Here is a 19,277-nt window from a genome sequence, read left to right as displayed (position 1 = left end):
ACATAAGTTCCAGGAGAGTAGACTTGCCCTTCTGCTTGTTTCCACTGTCTCAGTCTTGTGATGGCAGGGAACTCTATGACTGAAAAATCAAGTGATTTAAGTCCTTTTGCTGCTGCTTTCCGTTTCCAACCGGGCTCAGGTGTATTTTCTCCTTCACTGTGTAGAAACTTCCTTTATTCAGATCATTGAATTCTTCGATCCCAGTTTCATTCTTCACACATTCTTCAGCTTGAACGTTGGTGACATTTTGATCTTCGTCTAATGATTTACGGTGGTCAGATGAATGAACATCTTCAAAAAACTGGGAGTCACCTGCATTGGATTTTTGAATTCTTTCTAGTAAAGCATCATATTCCTCCGCAGTGTGAAAGCTTATGGACCCTCTCAGGTTCTTATCCCGCCAATCTAACTTATTTTCATTGAGCTCTTCAGAAGTTTCAAAACTCAGATCGAACAGTTCTTTCTCCCTCAACATTTGACAGCTTTTCGATCTTGTAAACTTGCCATAACTTTCGAGCTCTCCATCAAAATTTGGACTTGATTTTACCTCTCTTGTCCTTTCGATATCCGGGATCAAATCCAATGCTTTGACAAAATACTTGGTCCCAAGATCATCATCAATCGATGGCAAAGTGAAACTGCTGGTTCTGAGTTCATTTGTTCCGGTTTTGGCTGAGCAGAGAATGGAAAAAAGCTGGTCATTTCCATTGTTTGAAGCAAACATATCTCCCCAAGCTAAATTCGTATTCTGGAAGTCATGATTCAGCTCTTCTCTAATGCTCATCGATGGAACAATCGTTTTGGAGCATATGCAACCCATGCTGTCGTCTGCTCAATTATTTGTGGTACAAAATTAGAAATGCAACACAACTGGAAAATATCATATCATACGGTATATATCTTTATTTCATAGTGTCTTAAAACCTTTGCCAGTGTGGCTGCTTCCATTCAACTTTTCCCTACGAATAAGCCCATGATTCCAAGATTTTTATTTTTATTTTTAGCGTTTTCACTTTTAGCACAGGGCTCGATGGCACCAAACACATGCCAAATTTCCATATTCAATTGTGGTGGCAAATACGATCCGAGCATTAAATGATGATTGACAACTGTTAAATGTCTGATATGATTAGAAAATAAGACGGGGAATTATAAACTCCATACGGACCATACCTGATCAAAGCTGCGCCGTAAATCCTGTGAAAAAAATATTGGGATTCTGAAAATCAAAGGTAATCTGAATTTCCAAACATTATTTCTGGGTTTGTTCACTTGAAAGTTGAGGATCAAGATTCAAGAACTGGGAAGAGTCGAGGAGAAAAAAAATCTCCTTCAAATTTGAAGTGAAAATAAAGGTGAACAATCAAGAGCGTGGCGGCATGTCAAGGGCTAAAGAAAGCACAAAGTTTGACTCCGCCCAATTATTTCGACTTTTCAGACCAACCAATTGCAAATTGGATTCAATCATCTAATAAAGTTTGAACAGAAACTATTTTTAATTACTCTTCCACATTTTTATATTATTATTACACGTTACAGAAACATCATTTTATAGTATTTCCTCGAACCTCATGCTCGTATGGATCAAGAAATGTCTGCGTCGACACCTCTCCACTGTTTTTGTTGTTGCTTCCCCACTATACTGTTTCACCAATAACGGAGACATTAATTAAATTTTCTCAAGAAAAGGGTCTTTGCTTTGGCGACATAAGTGGCCTGAATTGGACAACATTTCGGGAGGGCCATATTTTTTAAGATAATTGATGGAATTTATTTATGCGTTAACGAGTCCTTAACATAATAATCATAAAATTCGATGATTTACAGTTTATCTAACATCAATATTTCAAGTGTTGGATGAAAATCTATTCAAAACTCAGTTGCAACAAATTTCTCTTCGATATTTTTTTTAAAAAAATTCTTTAAGTATATTGTTGGCTGCAACAACTTAGACTCATACAAAGATCTCATTCCGCTTATGTTTGATTTTTTTGTAATACATATTATTATTGAGAACCATTGTTTAAATAATAGAACACTAAACATTTATATATTTTATATGAGAGAGATGTTTAATACAATTGAGTTTCGATATCAAATTTTGTTCCAAATTTAAGATTTTAATTCGGATGAAACAAAACACTACATTTTTTTAATTTAAAAGTTAAGATTCTTAATCCTTTTTAAATGCTCGTGTTGACTAGTTCTTGTTGCAAATTCAAAATCGCTCGCCAACTAATTCAATCATAAATGCATGTGTTTCGATTTTGTGGGAGATTAAGGCCACATCCCTTGCACATAGCCTGATTATAAACTTCATTGAATTTTTAAAAAAGTGAAAAATGTTTTTTTTTTTTAATTTTAAAAAATAACTTAAATGTTATGTGGATTTATAGTTTGGACCTCCTCAATTTTCAACTTTTAATGAGTAGGTTTTTTGTAAGACAGTCTTATAAATCTTTATCTGTGAGACGAGTCAACCACACCAATATTCACAATAAAAGTAATACTCTCAGCATAAAAAATAATATTTTTTCATAGATGACCCAAATAAGATATACGTTTCAAAAAATACGATCCATGAGACCGTCTCACATAAGTTTTTGTCTTCAATTATATAATGGGAGTTGTTTGAAATTAAGTTTTTTTTCCCATTTAAATTATTGAATTTACCTCGATTACTTAAGGATGGTACCAATAAATTGGAGAATTGTAGGGTCATCGTTCCTGCTTAATAAGAAAATTGATATTACAATTTTTGCAAAATTAATTATTTTCTTAATTTTATATTATTACTTTAATATACTTGAATTTTATATGCACTGTTTTCGTCTCATATATATAAGATATGGTGTGTTTTCACACATTAAGAAAATTTATTGGAAATGTAAATTTTACACTTTTTTTTATTTAATTAATGTTTTAATTTGATAAAAAAATTTATTGAAAAACAAATTAAATAATGTCAGATTGATAAAAGAATATGAAAAATAATACTAATCACGAAAATTAGAGTACATAATCTGGAAAGATGAAAAAAAAATTTCGGCCTAAGTAAAAAATTTGTAAATTCCATATTGTAAACGTTAACATTATAAGGTAGTGCAACACATGGCATGTCGCAGCAATTAAGTCAACATTATCAAGTTGTTATAAATTCTTATACCATCAAGATTTTTAATTTTTCAATTGCTAATTAATTTATATAGTTGGCCTAAATTAATAATAATAAGTAGATTATCTGTCACCATCATTACGAGTGGGTCGAGGATTAATCTATTAAAGTCCATGTTGAAATAATTGTATTATAACTAGCTTAAAATAAATATACCATTCGATAATTATATTAAATTTAAATGAGTGATCATATTCAATCGAAAGAAATTAAATGATTGATTTGTTATGTTAAACATAACTAGCCACCTAAGAGTAGGACCAACATAGGCTTCTTAATGGAAAATCTTTCAACTTTGGAAAATTTTAATTCACATTAATTAAAGAGTAGGTCTCATGTGAGACCGTTTCACGGATCTTAATCTGTGAGACGGGTCAACCCTACCCATATTTACAATAAAAAGTAATACTCTTAGCATAAAAAATAATACTTTTTAATGGATGAGCCAAATAAGAAATCTGTCTCACAAATACGACCCGTGAGACCGTTTCACACAAGTTTTTGCATTAATTAAATTTATAAAATATTCAACTTCTTTTTTCTTTTCTTTTTTCACTTTTTTTTATAAGAAGGAGATTAGATTCTTCAATTCCATCAAATATTTGTCAATATTATTATTGTTATTATTATTTTCATAATATCTTGCATGCAAGAACTGATAATGATATAAATTCAAATATCAATTAACAATATGACAGTTGTAATGGATTTTGATATCATTCAAACATTCACATACACTTCCTGTTATTCATCTGATAGCAAAATCTTAAATTTGATACAAAGTTTCGAACACAAAATTAAACTCGCCTCCGACAAATTTTACGGGGACTAAAAAAATTAAACAGATATATGAAAAAAGGAAAAAATTTGGACTTATCAAATGATTAATAAATCAATAAAATATATGGAGGGTTTTAGGAACCAAAATCATATTCACCAAAAAGAAGAAAAACAATCTTGCTTGATATCTATTATTGATATAGGTCATAGATATTTCAAAATCTTTCAACATTATCACAACAGAAGCTAGCATCAAATGATTGATCTACCATGTATGTAAAAATTATATTAAGTTGAAATATATGGTTGAAATCAAGAACACTTGTACATCAAATCATCTTTCTAAATGACAGCCATAATTACGCAAACATCAATTCCATTCAAGTATATTATCATCACAATCAAGAGACAGCAAAGCCACCGGCCACATCCAACTGCCTACCTAGCGACATCCACCAGCTGCGAACCCGATTTTTGAACTAGCGACGTCGTAAGTAATGTCGAACGTCTGTTGCTGTGTGTTGCCGATGATAACCATGCTCGAGCTGGACGCAAAGGCCAAGCACGTAGTACCTTTTTCCACCTCTAGTATGATATTGTGCGGAGCAAGTTTTAGGTTGGCCCCACCTTGAAAGATCAATTCAATCGAAGGAATAGCTGTAGATATTTGATCGAAAGTGCCATGAAAACATGCATCAAGAATGGAGAAGGATGGAGCAATCTTGTACTTGGTAGATACGATGTGAATAAATTCTTGCTTGAGTGCTGAGTACACAGGTGCAGATAACCGTGATATTGTGGTGCCTGAATCTATGACAGTGGGGGAGCTGTATCCGGATGATCCAACTGCTAATGGTTTACCAGACAAATATATGGCCGAGAGCTTTATGAAATACAACGCAGAGTCCTGATTTTCTGCTAACATTGGAGTGAACTTGTACGCAGAATTTGAAGCTGTTCCAATCGACAAAAAACCTCCGCTGCCAGAATTTCCCAGGAATGTGGATGTTGGGAGGCAATAAGAAAAGACTTTACCATATTTTGTAGATAGTTGAGATAGCATGGAAAGACCATCTTTTCCAAGGCCGATCAGGCCAGCTGATTTGCCGAATAGGCCATTGTTGTCTTGCCCGCATCCAAACAGGAAACCAGGGAGTGATTCTGAACCAAAGCTAAGTGAGTCTTTGCTGAGATATCCGACAGAGAAGGATTGATCTCCATATGTAGCCGAGTATATGCATGTATTTGAAGCCGTGCACATAGGGCTGTTAAGAGTGGCAGCCTTCAGGGAAGAGCACTGACTCGTGCCACAGGATAGCTTCTGATATGTTCTAGAAGCCGAGGGGTTAAAGCGCGAACCGACCTGAGGATGACAATAGACCAGACAGGGCTCACACTGAACCCAGGAGAAGGAGCTGCCGGTATCCATAATAACGTTGTGGTACGTTGTTGGAGTTCCAAGACCTATTTTGGTGTAGTAATTTGAGATACCAACTGGTATACCAGGATTCAGAGGTACGTTAACAGATTTTTCATCAATCCAGCTTTCTGATCCTTTTAAAATGGAAGTGGCAACAGGATGAACTGTTGTCAAGCTTTTGCCATCAAGTCTTGAATTTAGAAACTTGACACGTTCTTCGTCTAGAGCAAGTGCCTCTGAGAAGGGATAAGCCGTGTCCGAAGTCTGAAGCGAGTGAGACCCTCCTCGGACATGATATAAAGGCAGGTGCAAAACAGACTGTCTTAACTGATCAACTTCTACATAACACAAATATTAAAAATCAAGAATTGATGTTCTCAAAGAATAAAAAGAAATCAACTTTTTAATTAGAAGATTTGAATAAAAGGTATAAATGTGTATGAGTTCAGGGCCTCAGGCATAATCTATCATACCTTGAATTACTCGACATGAAGACGTTCTTGAGAGCAAGAGATACAAAAACAGAGAAACGAGAAGTTCCATTATTTTCTAACTCCTCAGATGTGCTGCTGATGCTTCCATATTTTCCTGTAACACTAGAGGATTTAAAGAGAACTTTTGTTTGTCCCGTATTGATTGGATAGGGGCTTGAAACGACGTATTAACCCACTTGCGAGACCCTCATTGGTCGTTACAGCCTTAAGTAAGATGACTAGATGCATGGTTGAGGTTTCTATTATGTCTTAATGTTGGGACCCGTGTCTTTATTTCTGAAGCAGACAATTTGAAGATTCCTTGTGCAATAGCCATGAGTAACTGAGCTCATATCTTTCTGCTAATTACATATGTTTATTTTACCTAAGATACAGATAGAGAGGGTAGGTGAAAAGTCCCATCCCAAACACGGGTGTTCAAAAGTAAGCATTCGAGTTATTGCATAATATTTATGCATGCTAACATTGAAACGTTTTGGCCATGGTACTGCTAGATAATAAAATAAAATACATGGAACTCGTGTTAAATGACACAATAGCAACACTAGTTTTCATTTATCTAATTTTTCAGCCTTAGAGGAAAAAAAGGTTTCATATAAGAAATATCACCAGAATGTCTCGCGAAACTAGACAACTAGTCAGCAGAATAATCTGTTTAGATTCTTAAACACTTATGCGTAACATAGCTTTGTGAATTTTGAGCTACTTGTTGATTTGAAGTTGTTTGCTCCAAATGATCAGCGGAGTTCTTCATCCATCACAAGTAATTCGAACCTGCTTTTTCAAGATTATCCATATGATAGCTTTTCAATTCTTACTCCAGGATTAAGCTGGAAGATTCTCCTCAACTTTTTCCAAAATTCTGATAAAATCTTTATTTGTAAGAAACCATAAGGATTGAAGTACACAAGTTGACCAACCATCAAGATATGACATCTAAAATCAGACGACAAATAGCATGTAAATGTTTTGACAGAACTTTTGCCGATATACACAAAAACGGTTCAAAGGACTGGGGAGTTTGGACGATAGCCATCATATTGATATTGTTTGATAAAAGTGAATAACTTTGATAATATGAAGTGCATTTTTGTCAGGAATTTATCAATGGGCACACCTTTATTGACATCAGTAAAATTGTTTAAAATGTCTAATATGCATCGCAGTCTCACTCCATTAGCACAGCTGCACAAAGTACTTAGTCTCAAGCGTGAAAAATTGACTAGAAGTCGACAAGCATGATACAATCCAAAAATCATATATGCTAAATGCTTTTATTCTGCTTCATATATACTGCAAGTTCATATAATTTCCTTTCTCACATGATCACGAATGTTGGTATCTTGGTTCCTAGTGAATAAGTTTTCTATGAATGAGAGGAAAGGAAGATGATAAATAAGCAAAAAATTAATGAACAGAAGTATTCCATTGTGAAGTGAATGCAAATGATACTCAAAATAAGGGGTTCATCTGTTAATATATTTAAATTAAACAGGGAATGCCACATTAAAGCATCCTAAAGGATAAATGATAAAGATTAACACAAGAAATCTCCAAAAAGATTATTAATCTGAATCTAGGAATGAGTATCGAAACACATCTCAGCTTCAAGTCGTGCATGAGTGGTCTCTGCTCCCGATGACAATGGTCTCCCTTAACATCTTCTAGAGGAATTCGAATATACCTAGCTTCCTTACTTCCTTTCACCTACTCCGGAGGGAAGTAAGTCCTCCCATCTTCACAGAATCAGGGAATGCGTACACGGTACAACCACCCCTTAATTTTCCACCATTCTGGCATGGAAAACCCACCGCATATCAGGATCAAAGGGGTGTGAGTTCGGTCAAGAGAAGCTCTCATTGTCTGAAGCACTAATGTCACACAACAAAGCCGGATAATTGTGACAATACTCGCTTCTCCTTGCTCTATGTGTACCCTTGAAGATTAATTGTATGAAACGAACTTTTGTTTTGTATTATGTATTTGTTCATTCAATCAGCTGCAAGTAAGGGTCCACTTGCCGATACAATAATCCCGAGCAAAATGGTGAGTGGGTTGGATATTTGATGTTCAGTTTGTATCGTCTACTTTGCTTATATTGATATACCAATAAATGCAGCGATCAATACACTTAGTTCTGCTATAGCTTGTCCTTCTTACTGCTCCTGCAACACATTCAACATTCGTGCTGCTAGCTGCATCCTTCCTGTTGTTATGATTGATATTTGGTGTCACGCCCCGGGACGGGGGTCGGTTGACACCGGCGTTGCTCTCAAATTTACATTCGAAAACAACAAGTCTCAGAAGTACAACATTCAGAAACCAGTCTTTTATTCATAATAATCATTGTCTGATACAAACTCAAAGATAAATGTTTTACAGCGGAAATGTAAAACCAAATATAATAACTTCTTGACAGATGCAGCGAAAAACATAAACATAAACTAAGAACAACAGTCTTCTTCACCAGCCCCAGAACTGGATCTGCTCTTCCTCTTCTAACATTTCTTCAGTACTCTTATCTGAGATGGGTTTGGTGGGTGAGTGATATGATTGTCACTCAGTAAGCAGGGGCGGGAATAACTCCCAGTTTTCGAAATCATTTTCATATAGAAACAGTAATTCGAAGATATACAGAATTCTTATTTTCATAACGGAAATCAGTATTCAGAAATCAGTAATCAGTATTCAGTAATCAGAAGTTTAACAAGTAAGCACTGAGCACGTTCGTGAATTTCATGGCTAAACTGATATCAGTCCCCTATATGTTCTCTCCTCTAAGGGGTGAGGCCAGTAATCAGTAATCAGTAATGTTCAGAATATATATTCCTACCATTAGTTCACTAAGTTTCAGTGCTTTGAAATCAGATAACAGGATTCAAGAATATACTTTGCTTTAAATCAGAAATCATCAAACGGTTTTCAAGATATTTATACATAAGCCCACTTACCGTAAATTGCTAGAGTTTCGGTTGAAGTCTACTGAAATCTGCTTGCCTCGCTACTGGATTTTACAGCTTCGAAAATACACTCTCTGAGCTCTAATTTCAGGTGATAACTCAAGGTTTGTGTAACACCAATTCAGAGGTTGAGGGTGCTATTTATAGGCAAATATTTTGACTGTTAGCTTCCCATTTAATGGCCATAATCTGCCATTAACAACCTTTATTCCGTGATAAATGCTTCAGTTACAAGTCTAAGCTGAATCAGTAACTGTCTGTTGGAATATCGTTCTTCTGCTACTGGATTCTGGTCTGCTGCTGGATTCGGGTCTGCTGGATTTTGTCTGCTGGAAAAATACCATCTTCTGAAATATGAATTGCTGCTGGAAATATTAGCTTCTGCTGAAATTGGCCAGCTGCTGCTACTGGTGAAATTTCAGGTTCTCACATTTGGGTCTATCTCAATTCCAAAAATTAGTTCAAAGAGAAAGATTGTCCAAGTCCATATATACAACCTTCAAAACTTAATTCAGTCGATGTGAGGCATCTAACACACTTCCCCACGCCCAACTACGGAACAACTGAAGTGTGAAATTTGGTGGCCCATAGGGGATTTCATGCATAACTGCAAGTCCGAGCTCTGATATCAAGTTAAAAATGAGATTTGAGTCTAACTCAGCTCCAAAAACTAGCTCAATGAGAGAAAATTATCCAGGTTCATATATACAATTACCAAACACTTAATACAAGCAATGTGAGATACTTAACACACACCTCTCACACCAATTAATGAAAAAACTAAAACGTGAAGTTTTCAAAACATTTAGCTGGTAGTCATAGGGATAGTCCAACACATAATATCGGGTATAGAAACTTCAACCTAAAAGCTAGCTCGAAGGAGGATTGTTGAAGTCAATATGTACAATTCTCAAGGACTTAATCCAGCTGATGTGAGACATCTAACACAGCATCTTTTATATCCAGTAATGAACAAGTGGATCGTGAAGTTTATAAGTGGATAACTCATAAGACAGTCCAAAAAATAACGGTGAACTTGAGCCGGAACGCAACTGTGTCATTTTAAGATTGAGATTTGTGCTTAACTCAACTCCAAGATCTAATTTTTGGGAATGAGTTAGATCCAAGTCTCAATCTTTAACACGAGCCAACTTTTAACCTAAGATTGACTAGGACAATGATAATTTGGAGATTGTTGATTATTTATGGTTTCATGATGTTTGGTTCATAAACATGGGAAGTTTTTGAGATTATGTACTGCAGGTTTTGTAACTCATGGAAATAGCCACTACATGTTTTGAAATCCTCGTGGATGTTCAACTAATTGTTCATTGCATCTTAAACCTCAACGGCCTGCCCAGCTGGAATATGATATGTGTATTTGTGGCCATATTACTGATACAAAGGCATTCGTCTAAATACATATTTAGATGGAAGATATGGCTGGGAAAAAAATATGATAAAATGAGTTAGTCAATCATCTCTCCCTCCACCTTAATTGCAAAGTAGACTGACAATTTAAAGAAAGGACCGAAACACAGGCCTAAAGTTCAGGCTCAAAGAATCCCCCGGGAATATTAAAGAAAAAAACTGAATGATACTTCCTTGCCAGCTATCCATAATATGTGATAACTGTATGAAACAAGTTTACTACCAATTGGAAGTTGCATGACTTTCTGTTGGTTAGTCATTTTATTTGAACCATATATTGTGAAGGATGCTGTGCATTGACCATGTTATGTGAAGACTGGATCGTGCAAATTTGTAGCGACTTACAAGTCTAAACATTCCCCTACTGGAAAGGTGACAACAACATTGCTAGGTTCCATCTCTGTTTGTTGAAGGGCAATAGAATCGAAAAGATGCTCAAGTATCATTCAGTTAAAGCAAACAGAATAGTTGTAAATAGAGTCCAAGCATCTCTCGGAATTTGTCTAATTGAATGCATTATTTATATGCCAGTGAAATTGACCGATTGATTGATATACATTGTGTGTCTTCCTGAATGATATTACCCCATGTACTGTTCCTACAATCTTTACTTCAAAGAAAACACATTGCCTGACGTGTTTCTACCTCAATTCAACCACTTATTGTGTTTCGATTATAAATTACTTGCCTTAGAGTCTTGCCTCATTTTTGTGCTGCAAAATGTAGAATACTTTGCCATGTTCTCCTTCCTTAAGGGTACAGTTATTTCTTTGCAGTCTGGAGACTTTCGTTCAATAGCTGGAATTAGTGCATTTTGTTTTATTATTATATTCCAAAATCTGTCACTTAAAATGTTTTTGCTCGTTCATGCATTATCTGGTATTTAGCATATTTTATGGCAAATAACTTCTTGCTTGTTTGACCAAATTCATGAAAACCTCAATGCAAGCTTCTTGTACACGTTGACCCAAACTCCTTAATCAACCCCTATGCTGGCCTTAGGGGTGGATCTTGCAGCTTAGGGGGAAATTATCCTCTCTTATCTAAAAAGTTAGATGTGAGCATATGATTTTCAAAAAACATTAGGGTGAAAACCCCCGAGTCCGCGCCTCCTCATGAAGCTAATTTATCGGAGAAATTCAAGGATGTTAGATATGTATTTACCGTAATTGAACATAATTCGATGAGACTTTCATATAGATAGATTTTATTAGAGGTGTTGGGGACACTCGCTTTAGACTTGTTACTTCCCACAAGTATGTTGCTTGTGTTGGCAGGCACATTTACTTTGTGTGCGAAACTTTAATTGGTGATGCGTTGAGTCCATCAACAAAGACTTGGTTTACCTTCACCACACCTCAATTGTGCTGCGGTTGGTTGTTCACTCTTTTGGGAAGGATTAATGTATGAGCTTATCTATGAATATATATGTACTAATATTGTACATGCACGCATACATATACAATACTTTTGATGTGTGTAGAAAATCAATACCTTTTTTTTCAACACATTTAACATTGAAAAATCGGATGGAATATATATAAATGGGTTTTCTTTAATTCAAATCAAAGTTGCCATATTCTTTTTGTAGCTTTAATTTAAATCCTGTCAGGGCCGATCCTAACAATATTTGGGCATGAGTTTAATTTTTAAAAAAAGTCCTCTGAATCCATAGCAATTTTTTAAATTAAATCAATACGTTAAAACAATATAAAAAACTAAAAGAATAAAAATATCAAACATGTCCAAAATAATCGTTAAAAAACAATCCGTCTAATGTTTTATTGCTAAAAATACTAATCAAGACTGTATAATCAAGTTGTTCAGTAATTCCTTTATCAATCGATAACATAGTCAATCCATTCAATCTTTTTTGTGACATTAGAAAAGTTTTGATGAGCTTTAACTTTGAGAAACTTCGCTATGCACTTGCTACTGTGACCAGGACAGTCAACAAGATTTTATAAATAATATGAGCATTTGAGATTCTAAATGCAATCAAATGAGTATCACATAAAAAGACGCTGATGATCAAGCGCAACAATCTTTAGCCACATCAATAGCTTGAATGAATCTCCCACTTTTTACACAACTAAATAATTGGGAAATGCTGTCTTACTCACCAACCGAATTCAACATGAAATATACATATCAGTTACAACTAATCACCACACATTCTTGATACGTCCCACATACACATTTTCAACCTTTCATTTTTGAATTTTGATCTTAGCTGGACCTGATATGGGAATTTTCCGACTGTAACCTCTTTAATCCAGACATACCTTAAAATATTTATTTGGATTTTTCTATGTACTCTCAAGCAAAATTTCAAAGCAGGATATTTCTTGATATGAACAATAGCTAGAGTCGAGCATATCTGCAAACATGATTAATATTTTAAAAAAACATATATATATATATTGGTAATATTAATAATGAGTATATTCACTGTTGTGGGTCCCATAGTTCCGGTGGAATGAAGAAGATGAGAGATGAACCCGTGTGCTCACCAGGGAAACTAAAATTAAATATTACAATTTAAAATTTTTGGGCCCCAAACAAATTTGGGCCTGAGTCATTGGACTCTTTTGACTCTGCATAAGCACGACCCTGAATCCTGTGCTATGAGATTCACCAGCTTGCACGTATGAATGCCATATTTTGGAGATAATTATTAATATAAACAAGTTGTGATAGATAATAAAATGTATTCGGGAATTTCATTAAATGTTATTGAAGAATAGAAGTTTCTGATTTCATGAATTCACCTATCCCGGTGGTACCTTAATCATGGGATCTCTCGAGAACTATATATATATATATATATATATATATATATATATATATATATATATATATATAATTCAACGTTGGCACTGATTGTGATGCAAAGCAATCAGATTCGTTCATCCATATATAAATTTTATTAAATAATTAATCCAGCTGGATGGCTTATTAATGTTGAAAAGTATTCGTGAAGGCGACGGCACTTTATTAAGATATAATTGCGATATCAAATCTTTGGATTTGTTACGTACATCAATTATTAATTGTTAAATACCAAATGTATTTATTAACACACGCGGTAATTATGCAGCATAGTTTGCTTAATTATTCTACATGTTTGACCATCCCGTTGGTTTCTGTATATTATTACAAACTAAAATTGGAAAAAAAATCTAAATTATTATACTAAAATCCTGAATTTACCAAGGGGAAGTTTTTGAAAAATCCTCAATCAAAAAATTTCTTTGGCTTCACTCCCTACCCACAAAATTGTGGTACTATGTCATACAAAATGTGGTACACTTCATGTGGAAATGTGGTACACTTCATGTGGAAATGTGGTACTAAAAAAGTACCTAGGGACTGAACACAAAAAAAAATGGCGGCTGGGGACTGAACCCAAATTTCCCGATTTACTACCAACAACATAACAAAAAATAAAAACGATTCACAGTATAAAAAGTATAATATCGAGCGCCAAGGTGAATCTTGAGGCTTAACGTATGAATCCATTTTGTTATGAAAGGTTTGGGGTGAGTAATAGTTTAAGGTAATCGAGGCATGCATGCATGGAGTTTAGCTAGGTGGGATGGGAACGTGTAAATGTCACGGACTTTAAGGATTTTGCTCTCTCTTTTTACGCTCCTCTCACGTGTTAATCCCCACAACCCCCTTCGCTACTTCCACCTGCAAACGCTCTATTTTGTTATTGGTCGACCGTTCCAAAATAACCCCACAATTTAAAAAGTTCATATTATATATATATATATATATATATATATATATATATATATATATATATATATATATATATATATATATATATATATATATATATATATATATATATATATATATATATATATAGTACTCACTCGTGCATGCAGCATTATTGTATTCCACACACATCAACTTCACGAAATAATTGGTCAATATATTTTTATTTAATCAAATATATATGTGTGTGTGTCTGTGTGTGTGTGTGTGTGGGTGGGCGGGGGTTGAGGGTGGGGGTGGGGAAGGAATGGGTTGATAATGATTTATAAAATTTAAACAATATTCATTTTGACATGGAAGAATAAAGATCATCAAGAGGCACCATCCAAAGCGCAACAACTAACTATATATATACACACACACACATATCATGCATGTTCTAGTTAATTTATTTCGAAATTTTTGAAAATATTGAAGCCTGTTGGGTGCAATAACTGTCCATACTTGGTAGAGCGATCGAACTGTGATGCTTGAGCTGCTGTGCGGTTTAAAAGATTTGATCTGCACCATTGCCACTAGCTCTAGCTTTTGGTAAAGCGACAAACACTCAGGTCCTACAAAGCCACATAAAAATATTTGGATTTAAGTTTTTTTCATGTAGCAAGAAATTTAAAAGTAATATGCTATGATCTTTCAATGTTAAATTTGCTGAAAGATGAGTATGATTAATTAATCAAGCTCAAAAAACTAATGAATGACGAGATGGAAGACTATATATGCATCCATTAATTTCTTGTTGAGTCCATGTCATATATGGATGCTACCTTAATTATTCCCCCCATTTGAATTGTATCTTTCTTGGTACTTTTCTGATTTCAATTTCTCAATTCTTGGAAAGGATGCAGAAGACCTTATTAAAAGAAATTAAATAAATTATGGTCAAATAATTTCAGAATCAATTTCTCAACATGTCGCCTGTAAAAGGGAAAGTGACGGCAGAATTTCAATAGAAATAATTTTCAGTAGTCAAAGTTCCTGGCCTTGTAACTAGTTGGCTAATCCATATACAGACAATCACTCGAATAATATTCATTTTACTTTTTGTCCTTTTGTATGTACACACAATGTAATTTTCTTGACAGCAACCAGATTAACTAATAAATATTAGTTGTATGTCCACACCTTATACAACACTTACGCTTGGAGAATGGAATATTTGGAATTAAATAAATTCCATTATACTTATATATCTTGACTCTGACCCGGCCCGTACGTGTATTTATATGTCTATATGCAAAATTTATCACATATCTATACATAAAATATAGATATATATATATAGATGCATATTAGTAAATTCAGATTATTAATAAATTTAAGATAAATGGGTGATGAGTAATTGACAGTGGAGCAGATATTCATGATTTATCTGCGGCGAATTTTGGGATGAACGGGTCTCCTGTTCAACAAGCATTTAAACTTCAGCTACATGAAACACAGCCCCTAGCTCATTTCTATTATAACACTAAAACTTCATACAAAATAAAATAATCCTCCTAAATCCCAAGTCTAAGCTCTAGCTAGCTAGTTATTATACAATTAAACTGAATACATGCTCCTATTATTTGTTTAATTTGTAGTTAGAATAATTTATTCTATCTTAAGCTTCGCTATCTCTATCTGTGCGTGTTCTGGCTTCTTTTTAATACCACTCGAATTGTGTTCGCTTCACCCGCAAAAGTTGGCTGAACCATCTTCTTCTCCTATATGATCACTTGCCAGTCCTTTACCTTTTGCATTGAAGAAAATTCAAAATTCTAATCAAGAAAGGTTTGCTTCTTTCCTTTATTCTTCTTGTTCTTCAGAGAAACATGTGCAGTAAATTCAGGTGCCTGTGTTCTTTGTTGGGTTCTCTCTCCTGAACTTTTCTGCTCCGTCAGGTTCTGTTTTGTCTTCGTTTCCCTGTCGAAAGATGAAACTAGCGATACTTTTGGCAACCTTAGCTAAAACTTGGTGACTTTAACTCTTAGGGGTATTCTTGTTTGGTCTGAAACACTACAAACAAACCCTATCTTTCACCAGTCTGCAGGTTTCTTTAGATTAATCCACCCATCCTTTAGGGTTTTGGTTGCTACTTTTTTCTTCTTTTTCTTGCCATGATGTTAATTAGTTCCTGTTAATTTTTTTATTTTATTAACTTTACGTGCTTTGATCTTATGCATGCGGGTGGAACATTAACCTGCAGATATAAATTATAATCAAAATATGATGCGCGGAAACGGGGAGCTATCGGTGCCACCAGGTTTCCGATTTCATCCAACAGACGAGGAACTACTATGTTACTACCTGAGGAAGAAGGTGTCCTATGAACCCATTGACCTGGATATCATAAGGGAAGTCGATCTCAACAAACTTGAGCCTTGGGACCTCAAAGGTCGGCCCTCGAAATATATTTTCTTAACCAAATCTCGTGTCTGGTTTTCTTAAGCTTCGATCCCATGTTTAAACTCTCTGTGTTGATTCAAAAATGATGATGGATGCTGCAGATAAATGTAGAATCGGGTCGAGCCCCCAGAATGAATGGTACTTTTTCAGCCATAAAGACAAAAAGTATCCCACAGGAACGAGAACCAATCGGGCCACTGCAGCAGGTTTCTGGAAGGCAACGGGTCGGGACAAGGGGATCCACCTGAGTGGTTCGAAGAGAATTGGTATGAGAAAAACCCTGGTTTTCTACACAGGACGGGCTCCACATGGAAGCAAGACTGATTGGATCATGCACGAGTATCGTTTGGATGATGATATTAATGCTCAAATCCAAGTATATTTCCCTGACTTTTAATTATTATTATTTGTTTCTTGTATTTTTATGTGGCTTGTGCTTGAAATCGTATGTCCGTTAGTACCTCGTAAATTACTAATATATATTTCAAACACAAATAATAGCATTAATTATATTATTAATTAGTTAACGATCCACCTTCACTTATCGAAACATTGAAATTATTCCGTATAATTCCTTGGGATTAGTATACAAATGGAACTCAAAATTTAGGTTAATGAGATCATCTCTATGTGGACACTACCCTAACTTCATTTTAACAGGTAAGATCTTGCCACACATATAATTTCAAAAAAAAAAGTGGATCCTATATATGCATGAGCAAATCTTGACCATCAATCCTATCATGAAATCAATATCTACGTGAGTAGGATGAAATAAACCCAAAAATTTATATATGATAAAGAGGTGAATGGGCACCTTCATATGCGCTCCTTTAATATATATATATATATATATATATATATATATATATATATATATATATATATATATATATATATATATATATATATATATATATATATAAAAAGACAAGACAATATGATATTATAGATTAGATGGCCATGTATAATAAATCGATAAGTAGCATATATTATGTGTGTTAAATAGCTTAAATTGAAAAAAAAAAAGATTTTGATAATTATAAACTTTAAGACCATATATGATAGATCCATAATATCATATATATGTATTCTTGAAAAAATGACTAAAAATTTATTTATTATGGGCGTGACTGATTTGAAAACTTGAAGTGATCACATTCAATTATTATACATGAAACATTCGGTTTGAAATTATCTTATTCATGATTCTTCAAAAAAATTATGTGATTATAACTTGGATAATTTCTGAAGCAGGAGGACGGATGGGTCGTCTGCAGGGTTTTCATAAAGAAAAATCATACCAGAGGCTTCCACCCCCAAACCGAGGATCAAGAAGATGAACAGTTGGCTGCAACTAATTTCCAGGCCAACGTTGCAGATTCTACTTTGGTACCAAAACAGATGACTTCAGATCAAGTACAACACACCATGAATTACGTATTTGATCCTACCAATTCCGTGCATCTTCCGCAGTTAACGAGTAGCCCCGAATCGGCTATTCCACCTTCATTCTTGTCATCACTTCCGTTGAGTACCATGGACTTGCAGTGTACGCAGAACCTGTTGAATTTAACATCAGGTGGGGTTGGAGTTGGAGGTGGGCATTCTGCTGTCTGCAGGATTATGCAACAGGAGAGATTTTCTGGGGACTGGACATTCCTTGATAAGCTCCTGGCTACGCATCGAACTATGGATCAGAGCGGAAAATATCAGCAGATTTCACAAGTTTCTGATTTGGTTCCACTGGCAGCTCAGAGATTTCAATTTCCGTTTGAACAAGATTTTTCTAAGTATTCCAAGTAGTTGATTCTACAATATGCTCAAGAAAGGGGACTCCAATTAAAAAAATCTGTACTATTTTCAATTGCCCGCAGTGTATTTAATTTGATGTTTCGAGTGCTCCGGCTCATTAGCTTGTTCTTTTATCATCGTCTGCATTTCTTTTTATGTGGAAATTGTATTTAAGGATATTACCACTCGTCTAATTCATCTTGAAGTCATTTAATATTATATTCTTAAGATTCCCGATTTTGCTAAAAAATGTCCAATTTTAACAAGGCAATATTGCTCCTCAGCGCGTAGACATATTCAAAAGATCCAAGTTCATTACAAGTGTGGATTTTGGATATATACCTCGTCCAAAACCCATATACAGAAGAAGTTTACAACACTTTACATGAATGCAAGCATGGTATCTGCAATAAGTCTAGGCTGTGCCTGTCGCACCTAGGTCATCTTTGTGCTCCTCCTTGCCGGCGCCGAAAACTGGACCTCCTTTCCCGGCGGCGTCCTCCACCTTGTCTTGCAATTTATCGATCTGGATACCGCTCTCATCTTCCTTGGACCGGATATCCAGACGCGTCTTGTTATCTCCGCCCCCCACTGATTCGTACGTCGTCGCTGTGTACGACTCCGGCGGTTGTGTTCCTTGAGCTCCCGACATCCTGCAACAAATTGGATTCAATGCGTAACCGTCTTCGGATTTGATCAACTTCGGATGAGACTCCTTGCTCTCTTGGAACTTATTTATACGTACGCGATTAATGGGCGGCGAATTGAATCGGCCAAGCTTATCTATTATGCACGCACGTGGCGGCGAAGCAGCTTTGCATCTCCTCTACGTGTTATGCATCTTGTTTCTTTCCATTTGTTTATTTTTTTTTTACTTTTCTTACAAGTCGTTCATAAACACGTATCGCAAGCAAACAAGAAGTTTCAATTTAGGAATTTTATTATCATCAACTCAATGACGTGTATCTGTGTGCTGGCATTTTTTCAGATAATAATATTTTTTATTATTTATACATATTTTATATTTTTTGTCATAAATTTTTTATTCAATT

At 35.0% G+C, this 19,277-nt stretch overlaps 4 protein-coding genes across 5 annotated transcripts; 1 reads left to right on the top strand and 3 right to left on the bottom strand.

The window, feature by feature from the left end:
* Positions 1–73: 73 nt before the first annotated feature.
* LOC140811060 (uncharacterized) lies at positions 74–1,483 on the bottom strand. The gene is made up of 2 exons (XM_073168933.1): positions 1,174–1,483; positions 74–828 (listed from the first exon to the last, which is right to left on the bottom strand). Exon 2 carries the CDS (start codon positions 818–820, stop codon positions 74–76), a length of 747 nt encoding a protein of 248 aa, XP_073025034.1. The 5' UTR covers positions 821–828; positions 1,174–1,483.
* Positions 1,484–4,221: 2,738 nt separating this feature from the next.
* Positions 4,222–6,037, bottom strand: LOC140812579 (aspartyl protease family protein At5g10770-like). 2 transcript variants are annotated; one of them, XM_073170892.1, is made up of 2 exons: positions 5,849–6,037; positions 4,222–5,710 (listed from the first exon to the last, which is right to left on the bottom strand). In XM_073170892.1, exons 1-2 carry the CDS (start codon positions 5,916–5,918, stop codon positions 4,398–4,400), a joined length of 1,383 nt encoding a protein of 460 aa, XP_073026993.1. In that variant the 5' UTR covers positions 5,919–6,037; the 3' UTR covers positions 4,222–4,397. The 2 variants fall into 2 exon arrangements, with proteins under 2 accessions (XP_073026993.1, XP_073026992.1); XM_073170891.1 differs by having other exon boundaries at positions 4,222–5,713; positions 5,849–6,032.
* A 9,412-nt stretch (positions 6,038–15,449) lies between these two features.
* On the top strand, positions 15,450–18,390 carry LOC140812103 (protein SOMBRERO-like). The gene is made up of 3 exons (XM_073170300.1): positions 15,450–16,420; positions 16,533–16,807; positions 17,689–18,390. Exons 1-3 carry the CDS (start codon positions 16,252–16,254, stop codon positions 18,235–18,237), a joined length of 993 nt encoding a protein of 330 aa, XP_073026401.1. The 5' UTR covers positions 15,450–16,251; the 3' UTR covers positions 18,238–18,390.
* Positions 18,391–18,519: 129 nt separating this feature from the next.
* Positions 18,520–18,986, bottom strand: LOC140812104 (uncharacterized). The gene has a single exon (XM_073170301.1). The coding sequence runs from the start codon at positions 18,875–18,877 to the stop codon at positions 18,641–18,643; it is 237 nt and encodes a 78-aa protein (XP_073026402.1). The 5' UTR covers positions 18,878–18,986; the 3' UTR covers positions 18,520–18,640.
* Between the last annotated feature and the right edge of the window lie 291 nt (positions 18,987–19,277).

Source organism: Primulina eburnea, chromosome 14, assembly GCF_022965805.1.
Source record: "Primulina eburnea isolate SZY01 chromosome 14, ASM2296580v1, whole genome shotgun sequence".
Classification (NCBI taxonomy): Eukaryota; Viridiplantae; Streptophyta; class Magnoliopsida; order Lamiales; family Gesneriaceae; genus Primulina; species Primulina eburnea.
Note: the sequence above shows the minus strand (reverse complement) of the source record. Positions and strands in the feature narration are given on the sequence as shown.